Here is a 19795-nt window from a genome sequence, read left to right on the forward strand (position 1 = left end):
ACAAGCTAAGATGGTGGCCTTTTCATTCCAGAGAATAATTACACTCTGTTGTTACATTACCACATAATCTTTGTCCCTGCTATGAAGATAAAACGATGTGGGAAAAGCTGCTTAATTTCTTTACTTAAGCAACTATGAAAGGGCAAGAAAGGAAGACCTTCAAAGTAGGAGCTTAATTATATTTTAATCCTGCATGAAGCGGGGCCAGTATTTAATCAACAAAACAATAATGAATATATAGATAGGTTGGGAATCATGAAGTGGTGAGTCTGACCTACTGTACATATGCAACTCAAGAAAGTCAGGGTCTGAAACTGATAGTGCAGCTTTATAGTCTTTCAATGGCTCTGTCAATTTAAGAAGACACTCCCTACAAATAAAAATGTATACTGCTGAAAAAAATAAAGGGAACAGAAAATAAGATATCCTACTATTAAATACAGTACATTGTGTTGTTTAAGTGTTCCCTTTATTTTTTTGAGCAGTATATATCGCCATGAATGTTTCTAGACTTGCTTTGCTATGTTATAGATTATCTATAAAGAAAAACAAGTGGTAGGAGATAGAACATAAGCCTGATAGAGAATAGACAACTGGCACCTACAAGAATTAAGGACTACAAGTCCCATCAACCTTAGCCATTAAGATTGGTCAGGGATGATAGATCTCTGATCCAATGCATCTGGAGAATGACCAGTTGCCTACCCATGCTTTAAAAATGGCTGATTCTAGTGAAAGAAAGCCATTGTCCATGAGTAGCCTCATTCATTTTTATAAGCCTAAACATTGTTAGCACTATAGCTGTGCTCAGGAATGGAACATGTCTTTAGTTGTTGTATTATATCATAACAGTTCAGGCCATTGGTTTCCCTTGAGAGGCATTCTCTTATCTGACCAAACTGGCTTTGCTAAACTATCAAGCAAAGAGGAAACTCTACCAGAAATCCTTTTAACTGGCACCAACAGGCTGAACCTGTTCTTGAATAGAGAGAGTCAGAAGAGAAGGGGAAAGTTGGTATTTGTTCAGAAAGGAAATGTGAAGTAATATAGCTTTTACCCAAGGAAAAGAATCTTCTATTGGATAGTAGAGAGCATTATATAATCTTACAGATAAATTAAGATCTTAAGGTGATCCTAAAAACGCAACAGGCTTTAAATGGCTTTTGAAACTGACTTGCTGCTTGTTATCCAGAAAATTACTTTCCCTTTTTCTGGCACTTCTTTTAAAAAAGTTAACTGTGGTCATTTCTTCTGAAAGGAAAAAGGGGCTGCATGGAGGTGGTGGGAGCAATGTCACTCTCCCTCCTTGCTGCCCTCTGCAGATTCTCTGACCTCTTTGCTGGCCTGCAAGTCATGCAGACTATTACAAAAAAAAAAAAAGGTCTGGGAGGAACAGGAGAGGCCGCCGGAGGTCCTGCAGCTGATGTGCTAAACGACAACATTGAAAACTGAGCTTTAGGATTAGGAAAAATATGTGCAGAAACAGCACAGGAGCCGTTAACAATAAGATGAGGCTGTTTGCCAGGAAAGAGACCTGAAGAAATTAGTATTTCCAAAAGGGTTTAGTAATCCAGTGTATTTATCTCATAGGGATTTTTTTTTCCTGTAAAGAACTCCTAAATTATTGGTACGTTGTTCTCCCTTCTATGAAACGCTTTCTTCTTTCACTTTATTTTCTTGTATGCTAATAAAACAAATAAAAAAATCAAATATCTGAAGTGTTTTTTGTGTCATTTGTTTTGTATACTCTTGCTTCTATGACTCAACATTGCTCCAAATGATCTATGTGCTGCTCCACTTTATCCTCCCATCCCACACGATATGAGCCTTGGTGGAGCAGTGGGCTAATGCCTCCTTAAGTAACACCAGCTGCCTGCAATTAGTGCAGGTTCGCATCCCACCAGGCTCAAGGTTGACTCAGCCTTCCATCCTTCCCAGGTAGGTGAAATGAGGACCCAGATTGTTGGGGGCAATTAAGCTGACTTTGTAATAATGCCGCTTGGGGTGTGTGTGAAAGCCCTAATAAGCAGGCATATACATAGAATGAAGGCTACTGCTAAGCTTGTAAGCCGCCCTGAGTCTTCGGAGAAGGGCGGGATATAAATGGAATTAAAATAAATAAATAAATGTCACCTGAGCATAATTAATTATGTCGGTGACATGAACTTGAGGTGTGTGTGTGTGGGGGGGGGTTGTTTCTAAATTTCCACAAAAAACATCTTCTCCTTTCCAAGAATGCCTATTCGGCTGGTCTTACCATGAAGACACCATCTGAATTGTTTGAAGTTTGCTTCCCTGTAGTTTCCATTCTTTGGTTCTCCACCTGATTTTTGAAGCAGGGAAAGAACAAGTTTGCTTCATCCCTCAGATCAGAACCTCGTAGCTGAATATAAACATACTTTATCAAAATAAACTAAAGGCTCTGTGTATTGATAATATTACTTTTCATTGACCACCAGAGGGCGAGAGAATGACACAGGAAAAACAGAAGTCAGGTTTGTGGGTATTGAGAGAATTATAAATGAACAGAATTTATTACAATATTTATTTAGAATTTATTTATTACATTATAATAAATTCTCAGGCAATTAGAAAATGTACTGCACATGACCAGAAGGGCTTTGTTAAAAAACTGATTAAAAAGTAGGTATTTGTTTTCCTCTCAGTGTAAGCATGCGTAGGAAGAAACTCCTGTTGGAAGAAGAATTTCTAAGATTATTTGCCATTGCCATTTCTAAAGTGATATTTTTATCTGAAGTCTAGATTCTAAAGTGATATTTTGCATCAGCCCAGAATGGAATTAATAATACTAAGTCTGAATGTGTGAATATTATAAATAGACATTTTGGGCTTTGCTGGAATTAATGATGGAAGGCACATGAAAATAAAAGGTTACTTTGGATTTCCCCAAAATTATACATCCAGTGGTATCTTCATGGTACATATACCTTGAAGGCTCATTAATAGATATATTTTTTTTAAAAACCGTTAGGCAGACAAAGAATGTATTTTGTTAAGCACCTTGGATAATTTTGCAATGGTTTGTTTTGTAACTAGAAGCAACATATATAAATATTACTGTAGAACTGTACAAAAGCACCTGAGAAGGGTGCCTCCTCCTTCAAAAGAGCAATATCTTTGGAGGCTGTTTTCCTCAGTTGTCTGAAGACAGATTTGCAGAGCATTTGTACACCTGCATATGCTCACAGAAGCAGCCAAGGAAATTTTTTGAAGCAGATCAACAGGTTTTTCAAACACTTTCTTCCTTCACTTGCATGAACACACTTTGCAAAGTGTCCTTTCAAAAGCATTGCACCACCTCAGTAAATCCCAATTTGAATATCAAATCTGAAACTTTGCTTTCTAAGAAAAGCCACAATTGATCTTTAAGGTATCTTTTTTGGAAAAGCAAGCAAGTAGTCCTAAGAGGCAATTTCGAAAGTTCCCCCACCACTTCCGCGATCATTGGGAAGAGAAGATTTTCTTATAGATCAGCTTATGCTAATAGCTAGTTAATAGAAAACTCAGAGGAGAATCTTTCTGCGAAGGGATGTGAAATATTCCTTAAGGCTCTTTATTGAAAAGAGTGCTTTTCAACTTCCTTTAGTGATGAAGCAGTGAGGTGGCCAAATGTTTGATAAGACGAAACAAACAGAGATGATGGAAAGCCCAAAGAGATCTGTCTAAATTAGTATTGTATGTATGATTGAATGTATTAGACTGTCATATATAAAAAGAGTCAATTTTCTTAGTGGTGAATGCAGCAGGCTAGAAAGCAGGAGACAATTATTCAGCAATGACTCAATGACTCAAAGGCAAAAATGAAAGGTTAGTCTCCTTCAAGTAAGCTCAACTCCAAGTTTTGTTATGGACATTAGGACAAAAAGGAATTAATGATACACATGGTGTTAGAAATTGAATGGGTTGACCAGAGAAGAAATTTGTGTGGTTTGGTAATTCTGCAAAAATGCAAATTCCATAATGGATAGTATTAGGAAATAAATCAAGAATTGTGGTAGCCATATCTTTATACCAATCTATCGTACAATCAACCTCTTGCAGAGTTCTCATCAATATATTTCCAAAACAGCTTTGAAAAGTGTATAAATGAGCAACCAAAATAGCTAAGACATTACAACTACTATTATACTTCACTGTGACAAAAGGTTAAGGGATTTAACTAGAATGTGATCCATCTAATGAAGTAGAATAGTGAGAACTTCCTGAAAAGAAGAAAAAGAATTGTAACTGAAATTGAGACATATAATCACCACTGTTTGGAAGGCAACCAAAAAGGAGTGTAAAGGGGGATTACACTAACATTATGGCAATGAATGTTAATTGAGATGACTATATATTGTCGAAATCATATTCAGAAAGGTACTTGATTTGTGAGCTTTCTCTGGATTGTTACAAGAAAGGAGCTTCTAAAATAAAAAAATGGCAAAAGAAGAACAAATTGGGAAGTCTTTGCTTGTTCTTCAATTTATGCTCAATATTTTTTTTAAAAAAAGCAAAACTGAAAGAAGCATTGCAAAATTTCATGTAATTTGGGTTTAAAATTCTGGAGGCACATAATTAATCTCAGATCAATATATCAAGGGAGTGATGTAACTGCTTATGGGTAATAAATTCAACAGTTAGAAGGGAGAAGATACTGAAAGATTTCTTGAGATGATTCACTTGGGAATTGTCTAACTCAACAGTATCCATTCAAAGAAAGTGCAAATATAACTTACTGTGACCATTGACTACTAAAATATGAAATGAAACAAGGTATGTAGAAATTTCCCCTCAAAAGATTATAAAGAATGGACAAATTTAGATATCGTATACATTCCATATTGGTATCCACAATATAGAATTCGCTCTTCCATTCAAGACTTGATACTATAATGCCAACACTGCATAACATCAAAAAACTTTTGAGTTGTACTCAGAAAATTTACATTTTAAGACATCACAGAAGTTAAATTCAACTTCATATGAGCTGAGACTGTGCCCCTGTGGCAAGAGGCTATTGAAACTACAGCTCATATCTTACTATCCCTTACCTTCCATAAGAACTCACGGACTCATCTCCTAACACCTCACCTGATAAAATACCCAGGAAACACCAATCTTTTTAATGTACAATTGCTGTTATTGGATCAGTCTGTTGTAGTCTCTTTGGATGTAGCTATATTTTGTTAAACTGTCTGCAATTTTAGGCAGACTTTAACAGTCTACTGACAATCTACCATTAATTGTTAAATATTATCTTGCCTTTTTTATTTTATTTTATTTTTTAAATGCTTCTTATTTGTAATGCTGGATTGCAACTGTAATATAAATTACTGCACATAAATCAGAGTTGGAAGGAAACTGAGCTAAAAAAAGGGAGGAGGTGATGAAAGACCTGAAAATGTAACTAAGTGCTTTAGACAAGGAATGGAGATTAAAATGCAGAATTAAAACCCAAAATTACACTCATTGCTGTAGTGATCAGTTTATGGATGCTAAGATGAATCTGAACAAGGAACAAGACTTATACAGATTTCTTTTTGAATATACTGTACATATAACTGTACTGCACATGTACATGTACTGTACTGAATGTACTGTACCTGTTTTATATAAAACACATACCGGTACTTACATTAAAACTACATCAAAACAAATATTCTTAGGATGCTTAAAAATACCAAGTAAGAATGTGACCTGCATTCTTTGTAGGAGAAATCTGATCTGAAAATCCAGCCAGATTAGCCTGTAATCCTGCCCATATTCAGTTGGAAGTTAACCTCATTTATTTGCAGGGAAATGAACTACAATGTACATGGATTTAGATATAACGATAAGATGGATAATCTGGTGAAAAAGAAGCATATTCAGGAATTCCACAGTACAGATTCTACAGAATGTAAACAATCTTAGATGATTACTGTTAAGAAATTTATAGGGATAAAATAGTGTCAATTCATGTTAGACCGGTTGGAAATTCTGCCCCTGAAGCCAAAGGTATCAATGGCCATATCTAAATTGGCTTTGAGTATGAAATAACCAAGTGGCCCATCTACTCTTCCCCCAATCTTCTTAGAGTTCCTTTCCTATGTCTCCTTAGTCACCATTATGAACTCCAATGGCCTTGGTTCCAAGATTGGTACATACCTGCCTGCTCCCCATCCTTCCTATTCCTTTCCTTTCCTTGTCTCCCCTTGGCTGTCAGGCACCACTACTTTTCTGGCCCAGTTACTACCCACAACACACAAACTGCAGGTTTTAGACAAGGCCCAGACAACTACCTGGTTATTCTATGAACACAGCATTTGTCTGTGGGACATTTTGCCCATCTATACTACTATTCATACCCTTTCTCTAGGTTTTCATTATTTATGGATAAAACTTGAAATTGTTAAATTCATTTGCTTTGTCAGACACAGCTATTCTGACTTAAGATCTGAATCATACTGCATCATACGATCCTTGCTGCATCATATAGTCTATTAGACATTTGCTGCAAATTACTTGTGTTCTCAGCCTACAGAGTGCAGTACACAAATATTGATATTTGTAACCAGCTCATTTCTAACATCACCACACAAACATGCTCTTCAATCTACACTTGCAGTGTCAATATTTTTAGTATTATCAGAGCATTTATTATTTCCTCTCAGGTTCTTTCCAAAATGCTAACATTTGCAGCATTTGTTCAAGTTCTGCTCTTCAACATATTACTATCTTTCCCATTTGGATCTATAAAAATATTCATTTTGGCATATTCTTTCTCACTTCACTCGAATAACTTCATCACTTTTATTTTTAATTTGATTACTCTGCTGGAGACTATTTATCCCTTTCCACACAGTTCAAAAACAGTAGCTTTTTTAAAAAAATTCCTATAAATTCCACTCAGCATTTTCTTGGCTTCTTTGAAAATTAACCATTCATTCTGCAGTTTAACTATATGCCTTGCAACATCTTTATATTTTTCATCAATCACTTTTCACATGCATTTTTTTTCCTCACCCAGTCTGCCACATTTCACTTTTCAATCAAGCATCCTTTTTTCTCCTTTCAATTCTCCAGAATGCAGGAAAGAAATTATGGGAAGGGATTTGTGGCTCTCTCTGCTTGTCTCCCTGTCTATCTGTCCATCTGTCTGCGTATCCATCATCTGGCTCCTCTCCAAAACCAGAAGGAAATCAGACCAATCGCTTTGGGAGGGGCAGTGAGCACGGCAAAGAAAAGCTGGCAAAAGAAAATAATTCAAACCTTTCATTTTTTTTCAGTACAAAAAATAGTGAGATCCACCTGGGCTTTGAGGATAAAAACCAGGAAAATCTTCCCAATGCTTTTCTATGGGACAAGCAACAGAACAGCATTGTATCTTGGCATACTGCCAGCTCCTCCATTTTCAAGCCTTCTTGGTTCACACTGACAGGGCTCAGAGCTGGTCTGATATTCCAGAGACATTGTTTTAGGGTGCTTTCCCTCCCTTATTCATATGTCCCTTTCAGTTAACTGCACACATTTCTGTGATCCTTAGTAACACAATTCTTTTCACTCTGTTCCAAGCATCTTCCTTTTTTCCCCCCTCCTTACATCCATTTTCAATGAATTCGGTACTGGGAGATTAATTTATCATCTAATACTTTTTTCCAAGCAGGATGTGCACTGTCTCTTCCAGCAATTATTTTATGTTCATTTCTTTCCTTTCTTTCCATAAGCTTTCCCCCCACACACAGATCAACTCACGTAGTTATCAAATAATAGCCTGTCCCACATTCAGAACCTATCATCCATCTTTATATTCTTCACAAATTTTCTCCATCTTTCATCATAAACAATTGAATCAATTGTGGCTTCAGATTTATGTTCCTTCCTTTTCTGTTTGTTTGCATGAATGTAAATGTTTAAGCCATGCAATCAAAACAAGCAACCTTTGCCTAAGCAGATATCCACCAAAAACTTATTTCTGGGTTTCTGAATAGTCTACAACAGACATGTCAAACACAAGGCCCGGGGGCCGGATCCGGCCCGCGAAGTGGTTTCATGTGGCCCGCAAAGCCATCCTGGAAACAGTGAGGGAACGGCCCCCACTGCCTTGGCCCTGGCCCAGAGACCCTCCTTCTGCCAGAGACCCTCAGATCTGTCCCACTCCTGCCCAGGCTCCCCTTGATGCGAACGATGTAGAGCTGGCCATGCCCACCCAGTAGGCCATACGCACTCTAGCCACGCCCACCCAGTAGGCCACGCCCACCCAGGCCATACCCACCCAGCCCCCTGAGGGCAACTGCAATGCTGATGCGCCCTCAATGAAATTGAGTTTGATACCCCTGGTCTACAATAATCACCTTTTTGTGTTCTTTCATCTCTTTCCCACCAATCTGTCCTCTGCACCTAACAGAATAATTTTTCTATTATATTTATTTATATTTATTCAAAATGTACAAACACAGTACACACACACACACACACACACACACACACACACACATTCATTCTTGGTTTTTCCATTATGACCATCATTAGAACATAACAGCTACCTATTTCAATACTCACAACAACCGTGATGATCCTATTCGTACAATATGCCTTTATTCATCTACATAGAATTACACCATTTTTATTCAGATTTATAAAATACATGTTATTTTTCTTAGTTCCATAATGCACAGCGTATCTACTTTTTCTTTCATTTCATTTGTTAATGGTTATTCTTTACTATTTATATCTCTTCTATTTTTAAATGGAATTTTTCAAATACTATGGTACTCACTAGATAGGGCCATATATATTGACTTCTGCTGCTGTTATGGCTTTGGCAATCAAAGCTTTCACATTATGCAAAGAATATGTAGTTATGGTTAGCAACATTAGTCATATCTGAAAACACAAACAACCTGTTGCCAATGGTAAGGACAATATTATTCATCTTGGATATATTTGGTCCAATAGGCCACAAGGACAGCCAAAATCTTAATTTTATTTTAACCATGGAAGACTATTGCATATTTATTGGGAACCGTATCCATTTCTCCACAGCTGAAACTAAGAAAAGCAGGACTGCAGTCCTTTTGTGAGAATATCTATGATCTCAAAACCCCAAATATATCCAGTGGCCCAACACAATTGATTACTGCTGTGTGAAATGGTTAATTATATTATTTTAGGGTCTAGGACAAATTTAACTGAATCACAGATTGAAAGTTTTAAATGGTTTATTTTTAAGTACCTTTTAGTAAAGATACTACTAGAAACAAGCTACCACTTAAATAGCTTATTTCTTTGTTCTCTACCAAGGAGTTTATTAGCAGTTAATGCCACTTTTCTTGTATTTTTAAAAGAAAAGAAAAGAAAAGAAAAGAAATGCAATTCTAACAAGTGTAGCCTAAGGGTTGCTATCTAATTCAAGAGCAAACGGTGTGAAATAGAAAAGCAAGTGTTCTGTTCCACTCAACAAAAATAACAAAAATCAGGATTTTAGCAAAGCTAGTTCCACATTGAAAAGCTGGTGTGCTTCGTTCTTTTATTTTTAAACTCAGATGTAATCCATTTTATTTTTACCCAGAAGAAAGCATAGACACCTGAGAATTAGTCTGTCTAATTAGCAAAGTACAATTACTGTTCTATACTGTATAGCAGTGGTCCCCAACCTTTGCAACTTGGTGGCTCAGCTGAAGGGAGAGAGAAGCAGACCGTGTATGTGTGCACACACATGCATAGGGACAGCTCCACTCACACAAGACAGAAGCCTTTGAGGTGCGGTTTCACGCTCCTTTAGGCTTCTCTCTGCCAAAAGTTTTTTCAAAGGCCTGAAGCAGCATGATATGACTACCCCAAAGACTCCTTCACTCACCGAGGCTGCGTTCCAAAAGTGGATTGGGTGTCCTGCACAAGCAGCTTTGGTGAGTCAGCAAAGCTGAGCGGGGTACGCTCATCCCACTCAGACTTTGCTCTCACCACTCCACTTTTGGAGCATTAGGAGCAGGCAGCTTTGTGGCCTGGCTGGGAGGGGAGAGGAGAACCAAGCCATGCAAGCAGTGGGACAGCATGCATGAGTGCCTGTGCAACTCCACTCAAACAAGAGAGAAACCTTTGGGGCACCGTTCATGGGAGTGTGCACACTAGCCCGCCTCTCACGTGGCCAGATTCCAAATAGGCCATGACCGGGTAGTAGGCCGCAGCCTGAGTATGTTTTTTTTTCCTGAAGGAATAAGCAGGAAGATAGTGGTACTGATCCTCTATGGTCCTTTTGTCTTCACCAAATTTATCTGAATAAAAATGCTGCTCCTTCTGAGGGGTATTACTACAATAAAAGCTTAAAATGGTATTAAAACCTCAAGGGACCATCCAAAATTAAATATTTCTGGCCTCTGAAATAGTATTGCTTTGTAGTCTTTCACAAGGCTTTGGAGATGACAGGGCCTTTGTTTGAATGAGAAGATATGGCAGTGTCCTCTGGCCTTGAAAAGTGGACGTGAGAAACTTTTTCCAGAGAATCTCTGATCTGAGTTTCTGCTATGTGTCAAAAGATTTTAAAATATGTGAATCATACTTAGATAAAGAGCAAAACCTGGGGAACTAAAACATTATCCAGAGTGATATAGGGGTGGTAGGTTTTAATACAAGTAGTCATTGACTTAAAACAATTCATTTAGTGACCATTCAAAGTTACAATGGCACTGAAAAATATGACTTATGACCATTTTTCATGCTTATGACCATTGCAGCATTCCCATGGTCACATGAATTACATTTGGAAGCTTAACAACTGATTCACAGTCGGTTGCAGTGTCCTGGGGTCATGTGATCACCTTTTGTGACCTTCTGACAAGCAAAATCAACGGAGACGCCAGATTCACCTAAAAACCGTGTTACTAATTTAAGAATTGCAGTAATTCACTTAACGAATGTGGTGAGAAAAATCATAAATTGGGGCAAAACTCACTTAACAAATTTCTCACTTAACAACATAAATGTTGGGGGTCAATTGTGGTCATAAATTTAGAACTACCTGTAATTAACTCCAAGCCCTGGAATAACAAACAAAGTATCAACAATTAATGTCTATGGAGATTCTCAGTCATGCAGGTCATGGTTATCCCAAAGGTGTTTTTTCAAGAGGCAACTCTTGAAAAAGCATCTTTGGGACTATCAACAATTAACTGATGAATATTTCTTTGGTGATTCAAAGAATTCAGGCACAGGCTTAGTAAATATGACTGCCATATACATAACTGAGATTGAGATGTTTTCACCCTGGGTATTGATACAAGGGAGCATCTGTCTTAGATGGGAATAGCAGTCAACCACGGAAGCAACCTCACCTATTTCCCTTTGCCTTAGAAATTAAACATTTTCCTTGCATTGTTGAAATGTGGATTCAGTAGCACCATTTCTTCAGCACCTCAAGACCCTCTAACCACAAGAGGGCAGCTGGGTGTTGATAGAGAATTATGGATATATTCTATCTCATTTCTTATCTATGACTCTGCCTGGTCTTTGATTAGATTGCTGATCTTGGTTACTTCTTTCTGTTTTTGTTCCCAGGCAGATGCCCCGGTAGAATACAGTTAGCTAAATGCTGGAGTTTATGATAAGGATGCGCACACATATCCCCATGATAAGATAAGATAGAGATAGATAATCTCATCTTTTTCTGTGGGCACAATGGCACACATCAAAAATGAAATTTAGTTGCCTGCTCTCAAAGTGAAGACATACATGACACACACCTAAACATACTATATACAACATATGTATAGACCCACACCTCTACATATACATAACAAATAAATATTAAAAACTGTCCATCTTGAATATATGATGGAAGGAGGAAGCTTGAGAGTTCACATGGTTATTGCTGTATGGAATGAAACTATGGCTGAATCTGGATGTTCTGCTATGGATACCATGAAGCCTCCTCCCAGAAGGTAACAAGGAAAACAGGTCGTGAAGAGGATTTGTAGTGTCCCAGATAATTTTATGGACCCTGCTCAAGCAATGACCCTGCTCAATAATGTTTCAACTTCCAAGATATGTGAAGTATGATTGGCTCCAATGAGGCAATTGTAGGCATGCAATTGTTCCTCTAAATCAGGCATGTCAAACTGGCTGCTTCATAGCCACACATTTAAAAAGACCCTGAAACAATGATTCAATTCATAAAATAGTAAGATTACTACAATTTTTCCTTAATATGTGTTGCATGACTGCATCCATAAAGGAAATATAGGAAAGTGGAAGTGTGTAATGGGGTGCCCCAGGGCTCTGTTCTAGGCCCAGTGCTCTTCAACACCATCAACAATTTGGACGAGGGGATAGATGGGGAACTCATCAAATTTGCAGATAACACCAAGATGGCAGGAATAGCCAACACTCCAGAAGACAGGCTTAAGATCCAGGAGGATCTGGACAGACTTGAACACTGTGCTCTATCCAACAAAATAAAATTCAAGGGTGAAAAAAGTAAGGTTCTACACTTAGGCAAGAAAAACCAAATGCACAGGTATAGTATAGGTAGTACCTTGCTCAATAATAGTAACTGTGAGAGGAATCTCAGAGTCCTAGTGGACAATCACTTAAATATGAGCCAGCAATGTGCTACCAAAAAAGCCAACCAGTGCTAGGCTGCATTAACAGAGGGATAGAATCAAGATCATGTGAAGTATTAATGCCACTTTACAATGCCTTGGTAAGGCCACATTTGGAATACTGCATCCAGTTTTGGCCACCACGATGTAAAAAAAGATGTTGAGACTCTAAAAAGAGTACAGTGAAGAGCAACAAAGATGATTAGGGGACTGGAGGCTGTCATGTCACCCCTCACCCTTCTCTTCGTTAAACTAGACATACCAAATTCCAGCAACCGTTCCTTATATATTTTATATAAGGAACGGTTGCTGGAATTCGGTATGTCTAGTTTAACGAAGAGAAGGGTGAGGGGTGACATGATAGCAGTGTTCCAATATTTCAGGGGATGCCGCAAAGAAGAGGGAGTCAAGCTATTCTCCAAAGTGCCTGAAGGCAGGACAAGAAGCAATGGATGGAAACTAATTAAGGAGAGAAGCAACCTGGAACTAAGGAGAAACTTCCTGACAGTTAGAACAATTAACCAGTGGAACAACCTGCCTCCAGAAGTGGTGAATGCTGCAACACTGGAAGTTTTTAAGAAGAGACTGAACAGCCATTTGTCTGAAATGGTACAGGGTTTCATGCTAGAGCAGGGGGTTGGACTAGATGACCTCTAAGGTCCCTTCCAACTTTATATTATTATTATTATTATTATTATTATTATTATTATTATTATTATTATTATTATTATTATTATTATTATTATTATTTTATTCATTAAACATGAACCTCAATCAACTGAACATTCAAATTGACTGGCACTAATGGTTGACATGGGTTGCTGCCAGCATCCTAGGTATCAACAAGGTATCTCCTTCAAATGTAAAATAGCGCAGTTTTTTGTAGCTTTGCTAGAGTTATTGCAGGAATCTGCAATTTCTTGATGTATTTTGGAAAGTTTTTGGACATAGTTCCCAGTGCCCTGATGACCATGGGCATCACTGTTACATGTTTCATCCATAATCGCGCAGTTTTGATGGCCAGGTTGCAGTATTTCGTAATTTTTTCCAGTTCTTTTTCTTCAACTGTGCCATCTCCTGGTACAGCGATATCAATCAACTGTACGCTTCGGTTCTCTATGACTGCAATATCTGGCATGTTGTGTTCCAAATGGCGATCTGTCTGTATTCGGAAGTCGCACAAAATCTTCACCCTCTCATTCTCATCAACTTTTCCCACTTCTTGGCACAGACAAGTATTTTTTACACAATGCCCAGTGGATTAGTTTAGCAACTTGGTCATGTCTAGCTTTATTATTATTATAATTAAAGGTATATTTCTGTAATCCAGGATAGTCAGTAGACTGATTGAAAATTTTGAAAGTTTTGTTGTAAACCTATGGTGGGTCTTATCCAAGCATTCATTTACTAGATAGCAAAATAGTTAAGTTGTTTAAGTTCTGTAACTCTTCTAGTGGCCCTCACCCAATGCTCCGTCTAACCCCACTTTCCCTCTGCTATTTTTCCACAAAGCACAGGACTTCCATTTTCTAAAAATGACTATCTGGATGCCAGTTTCTTGGAAATAATGACAATGTGAGTGGCTGGGCCAGTCTTTTTTGGCAGTTTCTCACTGGTTTCTTTTTAATTAAAAGAATCTTGGGGGTTTAGCTAATGCAATGAACATGAAACATGCAAAGGAGTCTGTGGGCATACTGAACTCATGTCCCAGAGCCCATTAACTGTGGCTACAGAACACAAATATATTGTCACAGCCCACTTCATATATCTGTGCATCAAGTATTCATAAAAGTGTACATAAACAATATGTCTGCTTTGCATAGTCCAATTTTGTGCTCTCTAAAAGAAAGGAGATCCATGGTAGTCTCAGTCTACCAATCATCCCTAAGAATGAATTCGACCAAAGAATTGCTGCTATTTCTTCACATGAATAAGTTTCAGGGCTGTAGCACAGAAAAATATTTACATGCTCTTCAGCTGAAAGCTTTAATTTCTCAGGGACATATCTGGCTAATTAATTAAGTCCCCAAGGGGAATAATCAGGCATAAATTACTTGACAATTCTTTATGCATCTGGAGCTTCCTGATGAGTTTACAGGCTTCCAATGAACTGCATTTATCACTTCTGGTTTTTTTAAAAACCCTCCAGGTTTAAGTGAGCAAAAAAGCAATATCTTACTGTCAAAAATGTTGCAGTAGAAAATTTATCTGAGATCGATGTATAAAAGACAGTTGGTGTTCTGATAGTCAACTTTTGTACCATCCAGAAGACTTCATTTCTCATAATCCTGAGTAATTTAATTTTAATTTAATTTATTGAGATTTCTATACCGCCCTTCTCCCAAAGGGACTCAGGGCGGTTCACAGGGCATAAATATAAAATGACAATACAAAAATTAAAAGACAATTAAATCAATGCCCAAGTTAAAACAAGAATAATAAAACAAACCTATAAAAACCCATATACCCCCATCAGGCCAGACCCACTAGTTCAAATAAATGGGTCTTCAACCCGCGACGGAAGGAGTAGTGGGATGAAAAGCCAATAGATCTGGAATGTTCCTTGTTGGGGAAAGCTATATAAAACCATAATATATGCAAGACAAGTGGTTTCCTTTTACTAGATCATCCAATAGCTACCCAGAGATAGCGTACAAGTTTAATCAATTATCAGTATCATTATTAATAGTACAGTGAACTGAAATGAAGAGGAAGCCTCTTGGTAATTCTCATATACGCTTAATTTTGTTGTGAGTTACACAATAACAATAAAGATATTCTATTCTATTCTATTCTATTCTATTCTATTCTAGTCTAGTCTAGTCTAGTCTAGTCTAGTCTAGTCTAGTCTAGTCTAGTCTAGTCTAGTCTAGTCTAGTCTATTCCTTTTAACTCTCCCCACTGAGTAATCAAATATATTTCTCCTTCAGCTCTTTAGGGGAGATTTATCCCTAACTAGGCACACCATGGCTTTCCTAGGTGATTGAATAAGGGTGAGTTCAAGAGCCTCTCTTCCATCTTGAGCTATGTACCAGCAACCTGATTCCATCCAATCTGGTAGAGCCTTTTCCTGTTCCTCAAGTCAGTCTTGTTTCTGAAGGATTTTAGCAGCTAAGAAATCTGATTTTTTTTCTATCTAACTCAATGGTCTGATCCATGTTTTGAAATCCTTCAATTTTGCCTATGTAACTTTAGGAGGAAAAAGTACAGTATCTGATTAATTCTTGCTGTTAATCTCCTGAAGACCATCTAACTTTCCCAAGATCTTACAACTACAGTACATGTCACTTATCACCCCATGAACAAGATTTATGACCAGCACTGTTCCAGTACTATCTACTTATCTCCTTAGATCGGATTACCAACCTTTTTTTTCTTTTTTGTATTTTTGGAATAAAGCCACATTATCTCAGGAATAATGTCTCTGGGCTACATAGAGGGTAGGGCTAAAACAAGTTAGGGATAGGATCAGAATCAAAAGTTTGTTGTTTTTTATTTTCTGTCAGGCACTTTTTTCTGTCTTTATGACATGTTCTTCATGTTCTCTCTCAAACAATAGCACATTAGTAAGGGAAAATTAGCTATTACCTTGCTTGGATGTGTGTGGTTTAAAAATAGACTGAACTGCAGTTATCTCAGGATAAGAGCTGCATCCACCTGATTTATACAGTGCAACCTTTGCAACAGGCGGTGAAGTCATTGTGTAGACTACAGTACCTAAAAACAGCTGTCTCTAGCCCACTGTAGCCAAGACAAGACAGCAACATTATGCTTGCTTTAAGGGAGAATAGAGAGAAATGCCTTACATGCTCACTCACATGTATAGAGAGTAAAGGGCTGTTGCAAGCTTCATTTCTCCATGTAATTTAGGATCATGCTTTTTCAGTGCAGCTCTTCTACAGTCATTTTCTACAATAATGTTTTATAAATGGAGAGTGATATGACAAAATATATGTCCTTTTAAAAAATCACAGTTATTAAGTGCCCACAGAAGGCTATAACCTGAAAGCAAAATCCAGTGCCTTTCCCAAAGCAATACGATCAGTAGAGCATCAGGCTAGAAACCAGGAAACTGAGAGGTCTAGTCCCAGATTAGGCATAAAAGCCAGCTGGGTGACTTATAGGCCAGTCACCCTTTCAGCCCAATCTTCCTCACAGGTTGTTGTTCTGGGAAGAATAGAAGGAGGAAGGAATATTAGGCATGTTTGCCATCTTGGAGTTATTAATAAAAATGATAAAGGTGAGATTTTTTAAAAAATATTTTTTTAAAAAATGAGACAATATATCTTTGACTACCAAAGAATAGTCCCTTTTAAGGGATCATTTCCTTCTTTGTCTAAATGAAGCCTTCCTTACCCATAGGGTTACCAGATATATGGTTAGGCAAAGGAGGACATAGACAATTGGAAAGAGGACCAATGGTGAGAAAAGAAGGACACACTGTTTAATTTTCCTGGCATCTGCAACAAAAACTGCAATGAAAAACTACAAAAAAGTACTTTTGCCACATGCATTAAGGTAAAGGCAAAGGTTTCCCCTCTCCAGACATGTCCACCTTTAGCGGGTGAGTGCTCATCTTCGTTTCTTAGCCGAGGGAGCCAGTGTTTTCTGAAAACATTCTTTTAGTCATGTGGTCATTATGCAGCACAGAGAACATTGTTACCTCCTCACTAAAGTGGTGTGTATTTATCTACTCACATTTGCATGCTTTCGAACTGCTAGTTTGCGGGAGCTGGGGCGAGTAACAGGAGCTCAGCCATTGCATGGTGCACAGGTCTCAAACCTGGACTGTCAACTTTCCAACTGACAAGCTCAGCGAGAGCTGGTGAAGACACAAGAGCTTTCAACACATACCTGATTAACAACAACAACAGCAATAATAAAGTTGGAATGGACCTTGGAGGTACTCTAGTCCAACCCCCTGCTCAGGCAGGAAACCCTATACCATTTTGGACAAATGGCTGGCCAGTCTCTTCTTAAAAACTTCCAGTGTTGGAGCATTCACAGCTTCTGGAGACAGGTTGTTCCACTGGTTAATTGTTCTAACTGTCAGGAAGTTTCTCCTTAGTTCCAGGTTGCTTCTCTCCTTGATTAGTTTCCATCCGTTGCTTCTTGTCCTGCCTTCAGGTGCCTTGGAGAATAGCTGGACTCCCTCTTCCTTGTGGCAGCCCCTGAGATATTGGAACACTGCTATCATGTCCCCCCTCATCCTTCTCTTCATTAAACTAGACATACCCAGTTCCAGCAACCGTTCCTTATATATTTTAGCCTCCAGTCCCCTAATCATCTTTGTTGCTCTTCACTGTACTCTTTCTAGAGTCTCAACATCTTTTTTACATTGTGGTGACCAACTCTTGTTGATTTCAGCTCACAGCAGAAGCCAGCCAGAGGGTATAGAACAGTGCTTGTTAATTTTGAGTTAGCACCTAGTAGGGAATTGCCACTGTAGAGAAAAGCTGTTGAGGAAGAGATACTCAAAAAGCCAGACAATATTTGATTTTAAGGCTATGCCTGCTGGATGGAGGACAGAAGGACAAAAGGGAGGACTTGTCCTCCTTTGGTTGGAGGACCTACTTGCCCAAGATGTTTTGTAAAGAAGCTGCTACAGCTGGGAGAGTAATGCTGTCATGGAGTGGAGTGTTGAAGTCCAAGTTCTGAGGAAAATGATAATATATTTAGTAGATATCATTCACAAAATCATACTGCTGCTGTCCTCGCTTGGGCTTAAAGCCTTTACTTATTTCAGTAACCCCAGTAACCTTGGCTGTAAGATCAGCAGTCTTTGTATACAGCATACGTTCCTTACTTTGTCTCTCAGCATACTGTAGATAGAGATAACATTCTGTGCCACACATAGGATGGCCTTCATATTCTATCTTCCTAACTCTTATTTCTTTACAGGTAGTCTTCTGCTTATGACCACAACCGGGACCAGAATCTCCGTTGCTATGCAAGATGGTTGTTAAGTAAGTCTTGCCCAATTTTACGATCTTTTTTGCCCAATAGTTAAGCAATTCATTGCAGTGGATAAATGAATCACACTATCTAAGTAACTTTGAATGGCCAGTAAACAAATGATTGCAAGTCGAGGACTACCTGTTTTATGCTTATTTACCTATGAGCAGTGTGGGATTCAAATATGTGAACAACCGGTGGATGCCACTTCCAGAAGTCCATTCTGGGCCTGGGCAACAAAAAATTAGCTACTGGTTCTGCTGAACTGGTGGGAACCGGCTGAATCCCACCACTGCCTATGAGGCATATTATTTACTATAAGGAAGATGAAGTTTTGATCACTCTGCTCTAAGCCCTTTCCTCTGTTGACAAGAGAACCAGCTTATTATTCATTTAAATAGTAAAGATAAAGGTAAAGGTTCCCCCGCACATGCGTGCTAGTCGTTTCCAACTCTAGGGGCCGGTGCTCATCTCCATTTCAAAGCCGAAGAGCCAGCACTTGTCCGAGGACGTCTCCGTGGTCATGTGGCCGGCATGACTAGATGCCAAAGGCGCACGGAACGCTGTTACCTTCCCACCATAGTGGTCCCTATTTTTCTACTTGCATTTTTACGTGCTTTCGAACTGCTAGGTTGGCAGAAGCTGGGACGAGTAACAGGCGCTCACTCTGTTATGCGGCACTCGGTATTTGACCCACCAAACTGCCGACCTTCTGATCGACAAGCTCAGCGTCCTAACCCACTGAGCCACTGCGTCCCTATTTAAATACTTGTACACTTAAATACTTGTACTGAGCCACAAATAAGCCAACTTCAGTTTAACTTAGTATATTATACAAACTCTTTCAATATAATTATTGATGCTGTGGAAATACTGGGAAAAGAGTGGATTTTTATAAACCACAGTCAAGTTAATAATGGCACAAAGTGAAAGCTCCCCCTTGCTCTCATACAATCAGGCTCACCAAATTTCCTAATCTGGAGTGGCTTCAAATTTCTCAGGAAAATGCTTATCTCAATTCCAAATTTCAAAAAATTAGAAGACCTCTTAAAGAATATAAGGCTTCTTAGAGAGCTGTGTGGTTGCTGGACCTTCTTTTAACTAAATCAGTGATTCTCTTCAAGCAGCAATAGATCTTGCTACCAGAAACCATGTGTCAGAGCATGCAGGAAAACTACAGCAAGAAACAAACAGCAACAAAATGAATACACCCCCACAATTGATATCCAAACAGTTCCAAGCATACAAAGCCTCAACAGAAA

General features: G+C 38.4%; 1 protein-coding gene across 1 annotated transcript in view; it reads left to right on the top strand.

The window, feature by feature from the left end:
* Window positions 1-255: 255 nt before the first annotated feature.
* Window positions 256-19795, top strand: part of HTR4 (5-hydroxytryptamine receptor 4) — a gene marked incomplete at both ends in the record, with an annotated part of 299591 nt that continues 280051 nt past the window's right edge. The window contains one exon of the mRNA XM_083353379.1: window positions 256-263. Within this exon, the coding sequence (XP_083209505.1) occupies window positions 256-263 (8 nt within the window). The remainder of the gene's footprint in view (window positions 264-19795) is intronic.

This window comes from Vipera ursinii (genome assembly GCF_947247035.1).
Source record: "Vipera ursinii genome assembly, chromosome: 2".
Lineage (NCBI taxonomy): Eukaryota > Metazoa > Chordata > Lepidosauria > Squamata > Viperidae > Vipera > Vipera ursinii.